The 15,044-nt window shown below is 45.3% G+C and overlaps 1 protein-coding gene across 1 annotated transcript in view; it reads left to right on the top strand.

Annotated features, from left to right (window-relative positions):
- LAMA2 (laminin subunit alpha 2) overlaps positions 1 to 15,044 on the top strand; it is a 408,847-nt gene that overhangs the window by 326,461 nt on the left and 67,342 nt on the right. Inside the window, exon 41 of the mRNA XM_075444852.1 lies at positions 2,536 to 2,674. Coding sequence (XP_075300967.1) covers positions 2,536 to 2,674 — 139 coding nt within the window. The remainder of the gene's footprint in view (positions 1 to 2,535; positions 2,675 to 15,044) is intronic.

The raw sequence follows: 15,044 nt of genomic DNA, 5'->3' as shown, positions 1-15,044 counted from the left end.
TGTATATAAATATCCAAATAGATGGACAATTGGCATGGAGGAAGTAAGCAGCAGAGAAAATGTAGACAGAGAAAGAATATTTCGCCTCCTTAATGAAATGTTGGCAAGACATTTTGAGATAGAGCTTTTTAACTATGCTAAACAGGCTTTTTTATGGGTGCATGTATGTGCTTCTGTCTTAACGTAGGTTGACAGCTTGGCCTTGGGGAGCTTAGGGTAGTGTTTAAAGAATCACAGAATCACAGAATAGTAGGGGTTGGAAGGGACCTCTGTGGGTCATCTAGTCCAACCCCCCTGCCGAAGCAGGGTCACCTACAGCAGGCCGCACAGGACCCCGTCCAGGCGGGTCTTGAATATCTCCAGAGAAGGAGACTCCACAACCTCCCTGGGCAGCCTGTTCCAGTGCTCCGTCACCCTCAGAGGGAAGAAGTTCCTCCTCATGTTCAGACGGAACTTCCTGTGCCTCAGTTTGTTCCCATTGCCCCTTGTCCTGTCACTGGGCACCACTGAAAAGAGCTTGTCCCCATCCTCCTGACACCCACCCTTCAGATATTTGTAGGCATTCAGTGTTGTATAGCAGTGCCACGTATTATTCTATCTGATCCAGACATCAACCTCAGTTTCTCAAGATATGCTACAAAAAATGCAGAATCAAGGACATTGAAAATTATATCTAAAAGCGAACTGTTCAAAATTAAAATTTCTAATGTGGTCAAATACACAGTTTCAAAGGAGAAAGAAATATCAAAGTGCTATGTAATGCTGCATCAGGATAAAGCTGTTTACTTCATGCAGTGACATTAAACAGTCATAGTTTACGGGAATATGCAGTTTCTATCTGTCTTAGAAATTCAAAAAGTTATCTAACTTCACAGCTGGCACTTGGGTGTCTTTCAGTTAATACTAAATGTACTGAAAAGTACTATTTCGTCTTACAGGAGAAATTGAGGGAGAGTCCTTTCTCTCCAATCACCCCCTAGGGCTTCAAATAGTATACTGACCTGATGGTCAGGATGTTCTCTTGAGAGTTAGAACATGGAACAGTTAATGAATTTAACCTAGAAAAAATTGTTATTTTTCCTGTATACAAGGAAGTATTATAATAGGCCTTATATATCCCTTGTGGGTCATTGCTGATGAGTAAATATTGTTGGTATTTGGAGAATTCAGTTCAGTTCCCTCCTAACCAGAAGGGATTTGAACTGTATTTCTAACCAATACTTGAGATACTAGCTAGATAGCTATTCTGGGCTGCGCATTTCTCTAACAGAGCATCACAAAAACTTACTAAAGTCTGGTGAGCTCCATCTGTAGTTGAGGAAAGAGTTGTGCTTTTCCAGGAGTGATGCAGAGGCAGCTCGGTTATGCTGTTCCTGCAGTAGCCTGCAGGGAATCTCTCTCTCCCTCAGTTAACTACATGTGGAGTCCAGGGAGTATACCTTACGTCCCTTTTGTCTTTCCTGTTGCATTTTGTAGAAATTATTAAATACTCATTGAAGTGAGGACTGGGGCCCAGCTGTCCCCAGAGAATAGGTTAATTATTAGCTTAGAGAATTAATTTCTCTTTCTTCCACACACACCGTCTCAATGACGTTTTATACAAGCTTGAATAGGTCCAGCAGGCGTAATCCCTGCCTCCCTTATATTGCCATATACCTTGATGGCTAGAACATCTCCCAGAGAGGCAAAAATCCAAGTTCAAATCCGTTCTTGTCCAGTTCAAGCAGGGATTTTAGCCCATTTACCCTTTATTCAGGAAAAGCATCATAGGCATCAGGCATAATGTACTCTGAGATAGATGTCTTCAGGTTAATTCTGTAGGTGCAGTAATTCTTTGTAGAAAAGCCTGCTGGCTAGAAATTCCCCTGAAAGGGGGTTAGCTGAGCTCCAGTCCCTGCACCAGGAAATATTATTCATTTATAATTACCTTTTAATCTAATTATAGTTATTAGAATGGAGTATTTCATGTAAATGGAACACCCCATTCAATATGAAGCATTATTGGTTATGTTTTTCATTTTGGTCAGCAAAATTAAAGTTTAGGGTTTGGTTCAGTGAGGTCTCCTTGAAACCTGATGTTTCTGTGTTTGGCAGTCAGAAAAGAAATTAGTTATTCATAGATTTTACTTCAAAACATGCTTGTGATGATCCCCCTGTGTTCATACAGTGCAAAATTCATTGAGCTGCTTGGCTCAACACACAACCTATAAACCCACATTATGAATATATGTTATCTGGATTATAGTGTTAAGCACTACACTATCTTTTCCCAGTGTCTCAGCCATTTTTATCTCACAGAACCTCCTCTTTAAGTGAACATTTTTTTTATGTCTTTCTCCACAGACAAAATATGGATTCCGTTAAACACATGATGCCAGAACTCTTGAAATCTCAAGTGTAGCATTGCTCTCTAAAAAAAATGCCTTAGAAATAGCCTTAGAAATACAGGCTGTTGGGTTTGAAAAAGTGGATACTATGTTCTGTTGAGCTCTGATAGCAGGTTTAATAGTGTGTTTACTTTTCCCTTCCCAACAGAATCCTTGCTGAAGCCAAAAACCTCTCTTTCAATGCCACACTTGCTTTCAATGCTTATACTAACATCAAGGATTACACAGATGAAGCTGAAAAAGTTGCCAGGGAAGCCAAGGCTCTTGCAAATGAAGCTATGCAAGCGGTAAGAAAAATAACTAAATTGGGACGAAGGCTTAGATTTCCTGTGGAACTGTGCTGCACCTTATCTTGTATCCGTGTTTTGCCATCTTACGACTTTATTTAGAGGCTCCTACCATCATAGATTCTTGTGTTGAGATCAGAAAGCTATGCCGCTGTCAGACCTACATGTACCTTCAGACTACATCCCAATTTGTTCCCAACTCTTCTTCCTTATTTTCCTTTCCCTTTTTGTTTAATATTCTTCCTCCCTCTGTCTTCCACCTCTCAGTTTCTGTCTATGGCTCAAGCCAACAGCTGCTGCAGGAAAGATTTGAGTCAAGAGTGTAGGTCATTTGATACTCAATAAGGCTAGTTTATATTTAACGAATGTTTTGCACACATCTGAAGAACTCTGTACTGTAGTTAACTCTTCACCCTCTAGTTCCACAAAAATGCCCAGAGGCACTTCTCTGCAGGTCAGATGAACTGCGTGCACCTAGCAGAATTCTACAAGTGGAGAATTGTAGGGGAGCAGAAAGTTTTGTTCATAGAAACCATATAGCTTCTTTTGTGAACTCTGCCGTTTTTCTTAGAGAAATCTTATTCTCTCTATGAGGTACTGCATGCAAATTTCTGAAGGAAACAGAGAGAACTTCTCAAAATAGGATTGTAAGGTAAAGCCAGGTCTCCAGCCTGAGTCATAACGAGGAACTCGGCTCCTTAATGCATATACTGTGAGCAGAAGCATTCTGAGCATAGCCAGAATTATTTTTTATGTCAAATATCAAAGGAGTTAATGGCTAATTTGTGGAAGTCGGTCAGAGAGCAGCTGATGTGCACTTCACAGGCACACAGAAAAATGAGGAAATGACAGCATAATATGAAATTGCCAGACTCTATACTTACTACAGAAACATACAGATGAACAGAAGCAACTTGTAGCTACAGCACTTGTACATGAATAAAGGTAGCTTGCAGAGAGCTACTGCAGTCAAATGGATTCTGAGAACAGCAAAAGCAATCACATGCTGTAAAGGTCTGTATTTAGAAGTGGGATAAAGTGATCTAGTCACAGCCCAAAAAATTTAGTATTTTTAGGCTGTTTAGATTGTCAACTTCTATATTTCAAATAAGACTAATCACTGTACATCTCTCGTGATGAAAAAGTTTCACCTCACATATTAGTATGCGCTAGTTCTCTGTAAATAGTTATTTGTTTCACCAGAACTCCTAATTACACTGCAGAAGTAAATAAGGAGCTGTGGAATTTTTTTTTCTTCTCATTAGGATTTAATACAGATAGCTATCTTTTGCTCCTTTGATGACTCACAGCAAGTGAGGCAGGCAGCTGTTTCAAGGTTTCAATAGGGGAAAAAAAAGACACAGCAGTCAAGAAACAAAGCAAGCAATTACAGTATGGCTACAAAAGTGTATATATCAGACAGTGAACTGGCTGATTATACTGTGGAGAGAAAGTGGATAGATAGTTTGAAAGGGATGAAGGTGAAGATGGACAACTTGATGTAATTAGAGGCAAGTCAGTAGCAGCGAAAGACACTAAGGTGTTATTAAGGTGAGGTTTTAAGCATCTCCATTGCATGTATTCGTTAGAGAGAGCTTGTTTTTGTTATGACCTTTATATGTATAACAGGGATCTAGTTCATAAAGCAGAAAATGGAGGGAGCTGCTACCTTTTAAATGTAATTGACTTGATACAGAGTAGGCATAATCAGTGGTTTACCATCCAATTGCTGCAGAGCATGGTAGAGTTTAACCATTATTTGGTGAATGATCATGTGAGGATTTCAGGCCAGATTTAAGAAATATGGTAATGGTGAAGTTCAGTCATCATTTCGCTATTCTGTTTCTTTTGGTTTCATGCAAAGAATGTTGACTGCTCATCCTAAGTGATGTCAGTGATTTACCTGGTTAGTAACCAGGTAAATCAGACTCCCTCTTTCTGCAGGCCCCAAGGAACTTACTTGTAGCTGAGCTTCAGCATGAGAGCATGACCGCACCCTCACTCAGGGCTGTCTAGAGCACCGTGGTTCAAGCACTCTCGCAGAAGGCAGAATATGCGGATCTGAGCCCCCTCAGACTGAGCAGCCCCTAGAAACTGTGTCCCCTCCTTCCTGAGAAGGTGCTCCTTGGGACCCTGTGTAGAAGAAAGAGATCATGTCTTTCCTCTCCTTTTGAAAGGTGGAGCCAGGTTCTCTGGTTTAGGAGAGCAGCTGTGGGTGCCTGTCTTCTGTAAACTACTCTGATCTCCAGATGCTAGAAGATAATGGAGAAAAGCCTTTCCCATTGACCAGTTGTAATTTTGGGGCAGGGGGAGGTAGGTTTCCCAACAGCAGCAAGCTGGTGCATGAACTAGAGATGGTAGGGACAGGACGGAGTTTTAGATTCCACCCTGTATGTCACTGGAACGAATAATTTACAAGAACCTTAGTGATATCTCAGGGGGTTTTTATTTGTAATGGGAAAATTACTGTGTTTTCAAATGAAGCTAATGTTGCTAAAAGCAAGAACAAAAAGATGCTTGAAATCAATCATGATTACAGGAAGCCTGATAAATGACTGGCAAAAATGTATTAAAAATATGACAAAAAAATTCCTCCGGAGTTTTTTTTTGATGGATTTTCTCTCCACTTTAAAAGCAAAATAAATTTATCACAGATGAGAATTCTCTAGCATTCAGGCAGCTTCAACGTCCCATTATTTGGCCAAGGCAGTAACTGACTGAAGAGAGACGTGATGTTAACAGATCCAGGTTGTGTCTCACAGATCAGAATCACAGCAGTTTTACAATACGTCTTGAAAAAGTGTGATTATTCTTAGGCTTTTTTGTGACAGCTTATGGGCTAGTAACTGGAACCACAGGGGACATGCTAAATATTTAGGGTCCTAATTCCTCCTTTCCTTTTGACTTTCTTTGTAGTGGTACCCCAACAGTTATGTTGGATATCTAGGTTTCCTTACGTGGTAAAGGCATAAAGCTGCCTAGCCATCCTCCTCGTGGGGATGTCCTGAGGTACAAATCATGCATAACATTTTGGTACTTCAGAATGCTCAGCGATCTTCAGGACTGGTAGAAATGAGAGTAGCCCTAACTCTTGCATAGGTAAAAACTTCCCAGAATATAAGCATATGTGAAAAGAGAAGAATTTAATTTAAGAATAAGGCAGAACTATTTTTAACTGATGTGAATTAGCACTTGGGTCTATAAAGTGCCTTGTACTTGTGTAAGTTCAAGTATGTGATCCTCAAAACTGTCCCAGTGCATTTACATCTGTGCTTGGAGCTGTACTTTCAGCGTGAGACCAAAATCACCAACATGTCAGTTGATCTGGGCAACAGAGTGCCTACTTCATGTTCACATCCATCCATGAAACCTCAGAAAACATTCCTTTCTGCAAAGTCCCCAGCAATTCTCAGTCTGATATGTGTTCAGACCATGCCCAGAACGCACTGTCGGGGGAGTCTTCACAGAATGCTGTGACTATGACTGACCTTATTCAAACTTGCAGTGTGTAGCACATTTCCCTATTAATGTGATAAGTCAGTGATTCATGCAATCATCCCTGGGAGATCTGGAGGAATCACCTGCATCCCAGAAGAGTGCCATAACCCACCAGACTATGGGCTAAACGGAAATCTTTCTGCCACTCCTGCAGAAGCTGGGCTGTTTGACTAAAACAGAGTTCAAGATTCATTGAAATACCAGAAAAAGGAAGACAGAGAGGATAGTCTTCCTAAATTCTTTCCTTACGATTCTTCTGTAATTTAATAGATGTTTTTCTTTTGATGTTAAACTTGGTTAAAGTTTTTGCTAACTCATGGACAGGAAAAAAAACAACCTGTTGAGGATGATGTATCGTTTCAGTGGCAGCATTTTGTATTATATTATCATAACAGGACTTATGCCTCTAAACCATGATTGAGATTGCGTTATTTGGACATCTAATGAGATCCCACTTCTGCCACAAGGTGCTACGAGCAGTCAAGCTGCACAGAGTTTGCATGGGAAGGGTAGGGGGCATGAAGGAAGGCACACGGTAAGGAAGGTACTACCCCCAAGTTATGGACGCTCTGGAAGAGACAGAATTAGAACAAATTAGATTTCTGAGACCCTGTGATTTTCCAATTTATCTTGAATCACATTAATTTTTTACTTTTTTTTTGTTTTTTACAGCAGGTGTTCAAATTTACAAAATTATATCAAAAACCCTTGTCTATCAGTCTTATTAAATCATAAAGGGGTTCATCATGACGCAGGCTTGCTACAAGCACATAAACTCACCTCACACAAAATCAGAAAATGTTTGTTTTTTTCATTATTGACTTCATCATAACTCGATGTCCCGTCAACCACAAGAAAAGCTAGCAAAAACCTTGTTTTGCATCAGATGTCTTGATTATTCCTTTGTCCTGGGTCTGGCCAGGACAGGGTTAATTTCCACCGGAATCCAGGAAGGGGCACAGCCGGGTGGGCTGACCCAACCCCAACCTGGCCAAACAGACCAGGGTATTCCATACCATGTGCCGTCATGCTGGGTTCCGGGGGGGCCGGGGGGGGGAGGCGCGACGGGAACTCACTCGGGCTCAGGAGGACACAGCGGCGGTGCGGTCCGAGAGAGCGGTTCTGTTCTGCGGGTTTGTTCTGTGTAATCCCCTTTTCTGTATCGTTGTTGTTGCTGTTCCCTTTGTTTGCTGTTCTGTTAAACTGCCCTTATCCCGACCCACCGGTTTCTGCCTGTTTCTTTCCATTCTCCTCCGCACCCCGGCGGGGGGAGGGGCGGCCGCGTGGCGCTTTTGTTGCCGGCCGCAGCTGAAACCAAAACATTAAATTTGGCGCCCAGCGTGGGGCGGGGATAACGGCAGGGCTGAGCAGCGGGTGTTAAAACTGCTTTCTTAGATTTTGTTAAATTTTGTTATACGCATTTTTCTGTGTTAAATAGTCACCGGTAAAAAATGTTTCTGACTTTGATCAAGTGGCTCTGCTATGTAAATCCGTACTTGCACTATGTATTCATTGCCATGCTGTTCATTGTCACTGGAAAAAGGATTAGGATGATGATTTTGCTGTACTGTACGATATCGACTTATGATAACATCACTGTGCATGAAATTAGGCTTGTATTTGCATGCGGCACTGCGGTCATTTCCATACCTCGGATCCTATGTCTTAGATTTTGTTAGTAATCAAACCCAATCTGTGGGGAAAACCAAAGGGGATACCTTCCCCCACTGTTTCACCCCCCCTCTCTCCTTCAGGCTGTTCCTAACTGCTTTTGAGAATTTCGAGTACCCGTGGGATGTTCAGGCCAGCGGGTTTCTATTGTTCTGCCTCCTGAATGGGTTGCAGGTTTTGTTTAGGGTTAAACAAGTAGTTAAGAACATCGTGCAGAGACCTGCCCCGGGGCCGGATAGCTGTGAGTGGCTGCGTGTGTGGGACAGCATGGGAAAGTACCTAGGGCAGTGGACACCCCCGATGTTTTTTAAACTCACCCCTGAGCAAGTACAGAATCCAGACAGTCTAGTAAAATATCTGCAAAAAGTGTGCTGCCACCCTGGGAACTCCAGAGAGACACAAATCACCGCAACGTGCTGGGGTCTGGCCCACGCCTACCGAGCTGCCTTGTTCAACACTTTTCAGAGCCCTGAAGAGGAAGGGGAGGGAAACGAAGCGGCAGGAACTGCGGCTGGCGCTGCCCCCCCAGCCGGCCCTGCAGCCCCTCCAGCCCAGCAGGCAGTCACAGCCCCCCCGAGCGGCACCACGGCTGCCGCTGCCACAGCCGCAGGGGTGCCCCCGGTTTGCCCGGCAGGCACAGCAACTGCTCCAGCCCCAGCTCCAGCTGCAGGCATCGCAGCTGAGCCCAATGACCAACCTGTGCCGGTAGCAGTCGCCCCTGTAAAACTAAAGAAAGATGCAAAGAGAGCAGATGGCTCCGGGAGGGATGACAGTGAGCCAGGGTCATCACGAGAGACAGAGACAGAGATCATCACCCGGTCCCTGTCCCTGGGCGAGCTGCGGGACATGCGGAAAGACTTCAGCCGCCACCCAGGCGAGCACATTGCCACCTGGCTGCTGCGGTGCTGGGATAACGGGGCCAGCAGCTTGGAATTTAGAGGGCAAGGAAGCCGAGCAGCTGGGATCCCTGGCCAGGGACGGGGGCATTGACAAGGCCATTGGGAAAAAGGAACAAGTCCTCAGCCTCTGGAGGAGACTTCTCTCAGGCGTGAGGGAGAGGTACCCCTTCAGTGACGATTTTGTATGTTATCCTGGCAAGCGGACAAATATGGAAAGGGGGATTCAGTACTTGAGGGAATTAGCTGTGTGGGAGCTGGTTTACTATGAACCAGACAATGACCAGTTACCCACAGACCCAGATGAAGTCCAGTGCACAGCATCTATGTGGAGGAAGTTTGTGCGGAGCGCACCATCCTCATATGCCAACTCACTGACAGTAGTAAACTGGAAAGGTAAAGAGGCACCAACAGTGGATGAGGTGGCTGTCAGACTCCGGCAATATGAGGAAAGTCTCTCTTCCTCCCTTGTCTCAGCTGTGGAGAAACTGGCCCGGGAGGTGCGGCAAATCAAAGAGAACACGTCCTACTCCCCACCTGTACGGGCCAGTGTCTCAGCTATTAGGGGCAAGCGTTTCTCTGCTCAGGAGAGGGATACAGAGCCTACACACCACGGGGCACCCTGTGATTTTACCTGCGTGACCACAGAGAGGACATGAGGAAGTGGGATAGAAAACCCACCTCAAGTCTAGAGGCACGAGTACGTGAGTTGCGAGGTAAAACAATCACCAAAGGGGATTCTCTTAGGAAAAATGCCACTCCAGTTCCCAGCAGCCAGCTCTCCAGGCCAGGTAGACAGTTTAATCTTGATTCCGATCCTCTGGAGGGGACCTCCAAGTCATTTTTACAGCAGGTGAGCAGCAAATTCTCTGACGAGGATTAGAGGGGCCCTGCCTCCAGCCAGGTGGAGGAAAGGGACAACCGTGTTTATTGGACGGTGTGGGTTCGATGGCCTGGCACATCAGATCCACAAGAGTATAAAGCTCTAGTGGACAATGGTGCACAGTGTACCTTAATGCCATCAGATTTCAAAGGGTCAGAGCCCATTTGCATTTCTGGAGTGACAGAGGGGTCCCAAGAGCTGAGTGTATTGGAGGCTGAAGTGAGCCTCACTGGGCAGGAGTGGCAGAAGCACTCCATTGTGACTGGCCCCGAGGCTCCGTGCATCCTTGGTATAGACTGTCTTAGGAGAGGGTATTTCAAGGACCCAAAGGGGTATCGGTGGGCTTTTGGCATAGCTGCTGTGGAGACGGAAGAAATTAAACAGCTGTTTATTTTGCCTGGTCTCTCGGAGGATCCTTCCGTTGTGGGGCTGCTGAGGGTTGAAGAACAACAGGTGCCAATCGCGACCACAACGGTGCACCGGCGACAGTATCGTACCAACCGAGACTCCCTTCTCCCCATTCATCAGCTGATCCGCCAGCTGGAGAGTCAAGGAGTGATCACCAAAACTCGCTCACCCTTTAATAGTCCCATATGGGCAGTGAGAAAATCTACTGGAGAGTGGAGACTGACAATAGACTACCGTGGCCTGAATGAAGTCACACCACTGCTGAGTGCTGCCATGCCAGACATGTTAGAACTTGGAGTCAGCTGGAGTCAAAGGCAGCCAAGTGGTATGCTACAATTGACATCGCTAATGCATTCTTCTCCATCCCTTTGGCAGCAGAGTGCAGGCCACAGTTTTCTTTCATCTGGAGGGGCATCCAGTACACCTGGAATCGACTGCCCCAGGGGTGGAAACACAGTCCCACCATTTGCCATGGACTAATCCAGACTTCACTGGAAAAGGGTGAAGCTCCAGAACATCTGCAGTACATCGATGACATCATTGTATGGGGTGACACCGAGGAGGAAGTTTTTGAAAAATGGGAGAAAATAGTTCAGATCCTTCTGAAAGCTGGTTTCGCCATTAAGCGAAGTAAAGTCAAGGGACCTGCGCAAGAGATCCAGTTTTTGGGAATAAAATGGCAGGATGGGTGCCGTCAAATCCCAATGGATGTCATCAACAAAATAGCAGCTATGTCTCCACCAACCAGCAAAAAGGAAGCACAGGCCTTCCTGGGTGTTGTGTGTTTTTGGAGGATGCACATCCCAAATTACAGCCAGATTGTAAGTCCTCTGTACCACATGACACAGAAGAAGAATGATTTTGAATGGGGCCCTGAGCAACGACAGGCATTTGAACAAATTAAATGGGAGATAGTTCATGCCGTAGCCCTTGGTCCAGTCTGGTCAGGGCAAGATGTTAGAAACGTGCTCTACACCGCAGCCGGGGAGAATGGCCCAACCTGGAGTCTCTGGCAGAAAGCACCAGGGGAGGCTCGAGGTCGACCCCTGGGGTTTTGGAGCCGGGGATACAAAGGATCAGAGGCCCGCTATACTCCCACTGAAAAAGAGATTCTGGCAGTACATGAAGGCGTTCGAGCTGCTTCAGAAGTGGTCGGCACTGCAGCACAGCTCCTCCTAGCTCCACGATTGCCGGTCCTGGGCTGGATGTTCAAAGGGTCCCCTCTACGCATCATGCCACTGATGCTACGTGGAGTAAGTGGGTCGCGCTGATCACCCAGCGTGCCCAAATGGGAAACCCCAGTCGCCCAGGAATTCCGGCGGTAATCATGAACTGGGCAGAAGGCAAAGATTTTGGAGCATCGCCAGAGGAGGAGGTGACACGTGCTGAAGAGGCCCCACTGTATAACCAGCTGCCAGAAGATAAGAAAACGTATGCCCTCTTCACAGATGTGTCCTGTCGCATTGTGGGGAAGCAGCGGAGGTGGAAGGCTGCTGTATGGAGCCCTACACGACAAGTCGCGGAAACTGCCGAGGGAGAAGGTGAGTCAAGCCAGTTTGCAGAGGTGAAAGCCATCCAGCTGGCTTTAGACATTGCCAGTCGAGAGAAGTGGCCAGTGCTCTATCTTTACACTGACTCTTGGATGGTGGCCAATGGCTTGTGGGGGTGGCTGCAGCAATGGAAGAAGAACAACTGGCAGCGCACAGGCAAACCTGTCTGGGCTGCCCCATTGTGGCAAGATATTGCTGCCCGTCTGGAGCAGTTGGTTGTAAAAGTCCGTCACGTGGACGCCCACGTCGCTAGGAGTCGGGCCACTGAGGAACATCAAAACAACTACCAGGTAGATCAGGCTGCTAAGATTGAAGTGGCTCAGGTGGATCTGGACTGGCAACATAAGGGTGAACTGTTTATAGCTCGGTGGGCCCATGACACCTCGGGCCACCAAGGAAGAGACGCGACATACCGATGGGCTCGTGACCGAGGGGTGGGCTTGACCGTGGACACCATCACACAGGTTATCCATGAATGTGAAACATGCGCTGCAATCAAGCAAGCTAAGCAGGTAAAGCCTCAGTGGTATGGAGGACAATGGCTAAAATATAAATATGGGGAGCCTTGGCAGATTGACTACATCACACTGCCACAAACCCGCCAAGGCAAGCGCTATGTGCTCACAATGGTGGAGGCCACCACCGGATGGCTGGAAACCTACCCTGTGCCTCATGCCACTGCCCGGAATACCATCCTGGGCCTGGAGAAAGAAGTCCTATGGCGACATGGCACTCCCAAAAGAACTGAGTCGGACAACGGGACTCATTTTCGTAACAGCCTCACAGACACCTGGGCCAAAGAACACGGTATTGAGTGGGTCTACCACATCCCCTACCATGCACCAGCCTCGGGAAAGATCGAACGTTACAATGGGCTGCTAAAAACCATTTTGAGGGCAATGGGGGGTGGGACTTTCAAAAACTGGGATACCCATTTAGCAAAGGCCACCTGGTTGGTTAACACCAGAGGGTCCACCAACCGGGCTGGTCCTGCCCAGTCAAAACCTCACCGCCCCGTAGAAGGGGATAAAGTCCCTATAGTGCACATGCGGAACATGTTAGGGAAGACAGTTTGGGTTAGTCCTGCCTCGGGCAAAGGCAAGCCCGTCCACGGGACTGCTTTTGCTCAAGGACCTGGGTGTACCTGGTGGGTAATGCGGAAGGATGGGGAAGTCCCATGTGTACCTCATGGGGATTTGATTTTGGGTGAGAATAGTCCATAAATAAATAAATTGTATAAAGTTAATTGTTAAATAACCCTGTCACTGTCTGTTATCACTGTTATAATTGTTATATAATTGTTATACCAGTAGTAGCATAGTAAGAATTCTCCAGATTAAAGAAGGATGGACTTTTTCGATGAAAACCTAGCAGAGCACAGCGGTGATGGAACTGGACCTGGTTTTCAACAACTGGCACCCAGCAACTTCATCGAGATCGACGTCTCCAACCTGCAGACTGTGGGCACGGGCCGCACCAGATACATCAGCCGTGAGCTCCGGATGCAGCAAGTGACCGCCAATCACCACACATCACCTCTCCTGCCACGGAAGACCATTACAACAGATGGAGCCCGAAGTCATGGATTAAATGAACTCAATGGACACTTTAGAGTGATGATCCATAGACGAAGGGAAAGGTATCTGGAGACAGGAGAAGTGGTGGTGATCAACTGGACAATGGGGGACCTGGACGTGACGTAGATGGTATGGAATAAGGGGTGGATAATGTCCTGGGTTTGGCCAGGACAGGGTTAATTTTCACCGGAATCCAGGAAGGGGCACAGCCGGGTGGGCTGACCCAACCCCAACCTGGCCAAACAGACCAGGGTATTCCATACCATGTGCCGTCATGCTGGGCTCCGGTGGGGGGGGCGGCGCGGCGGGGAACTCACTCGCGGCTCGGGAGGACACAGCGGCGGTGCGGTCCGAGAGAGCGGTTCTGTTCTGCGGGTTTGTTCTGTGTAATCCCCTTTTCTGTATCATTGTTGTTGCTGTTCCCTTTGTTTGCTGTTCTGTTAAACTGCCCTTATCCCGACCCACCGGTTTCTGCCTGTTTCTTTCCATTCTCCTCCGCACCCCGGCGGGGGGAGGGGCGGCCGCGTGGCGCTTTTGTTGCTGGCGGCAGCCGAAACTAAAACATCCTTAATTTCAGAATCATTTAAAAATAAATATAAAATAAAGGTTTTAATCAGTGCACGTGTATTTGTCTCTGAAGGGGCTTTTCTAGTATTAACTTTACACTGAAATCTGTTTCTGACTAATTGTCAGCACATGCCAGATTTTTGTCCCTGATTTGATAAACTTTTTGGTTCTGCATTGTAAATCTGGCCTTTCAACTGCATTATATTGAGTATAAACTGCTGAAACAGCCATTCAACCGTGCCTAGTCATTTAATAATAACAATCATTATTTCTGAAGTCCATGGTCACAGAGTGATTGTACCCTCAGCTCTGTTGCTAATGGGAAAAGGAATATAGAAGTATTATCTGATTTGACAGGTGCATCTGCCACAAAATCTGGCCAAACATTCTTACTTCAGGAACAGTCTTTTGCTTAATTGGATAGTCTTTTTTTTTTTTTTTTTTTGCTGAGTTTATGTGTATTTTTCTATTACCAATGCTACTTGTATTACATGATAAAGAAAATCTATAAGAAACTACTTTTGTTCGTCTTTCAAATGTATGTTTTCTGGTGATGTTGAAAGGAATTTGTGTACATAGTTTAATATTTCAGATGAGCTTGGAAATACGGCAGTCATGTAGGCTTTACTTCTTAAAATCACTCAGCCTATGATGCAAGATAAGCATACATTTACATCCTGCCTGAATACAAGGAATCTTTAACAGGTATATCCATGTGACATGAGAACATATGCTATGAGATATCCTGTAACAGAAAACTTGCTTCTGGATTTTGAAAGTATCCAAATTATTCCCTAAGATTTTTAAAAGAAAAAGAAATGGGCAAGTCCAATATATGGTTTTTACAGTGTCATCAAAAACCAACAAAAATTCAGTAGTATGCGAAATATCACCTCTGGGCTTGCTCATTATATAAATAATGAATAGCAATAATAACTGTGTCATTTAATTGTCACACAGTTAATTTCTGAGTATATGTATCTGCCCTGGAAAATGAAAAGTAGCTGTTTCTTAATTACATACTAGTTACAAGGCTGTGACCCATGACTAATACAGAATGTTATCTGGCTGTCAGGAGTATTCTCAAAGAAATGTATTCAGTATGATGTGTGACATGAGTTCAGATTTACAAATTGAACAGTAAGTTGTTCAGAACCTAGAGCATTTGCTCCCAACTAAAAATACTAATCTAATTTAGGAAAATTATTCTATCTATTGATCAATCTCTGCACTGGAGAGAGAGATGGGTATTTTTCAAAAGACAGATCTTTAAGTAGCATGATATGATGAATGATGGTTATTTAATAATAAAACTCTTTC

This window comes from Opisthocomus hoazin, chromosome 2 (genome assembly GCF_030867145.1).
Source record: "Opisthocomus hoazin isolate bOpiHoa1 chromosome 2, bOpiHoa1.hap1, whole genome shotgun sequence".
NCBI classification, from domain to species: domain Eukaryota; kingdom Metazoa; phylum Chordata; class Aves; order Opisthocomiformes; family Opisthocomidae; genus Opisthocomus; species Opisthocomus hoazin.
Note: the sequence above shows the minus strand (reverse complement) of the source record. Positions and strands in the feature narration are given on the sequence as shown.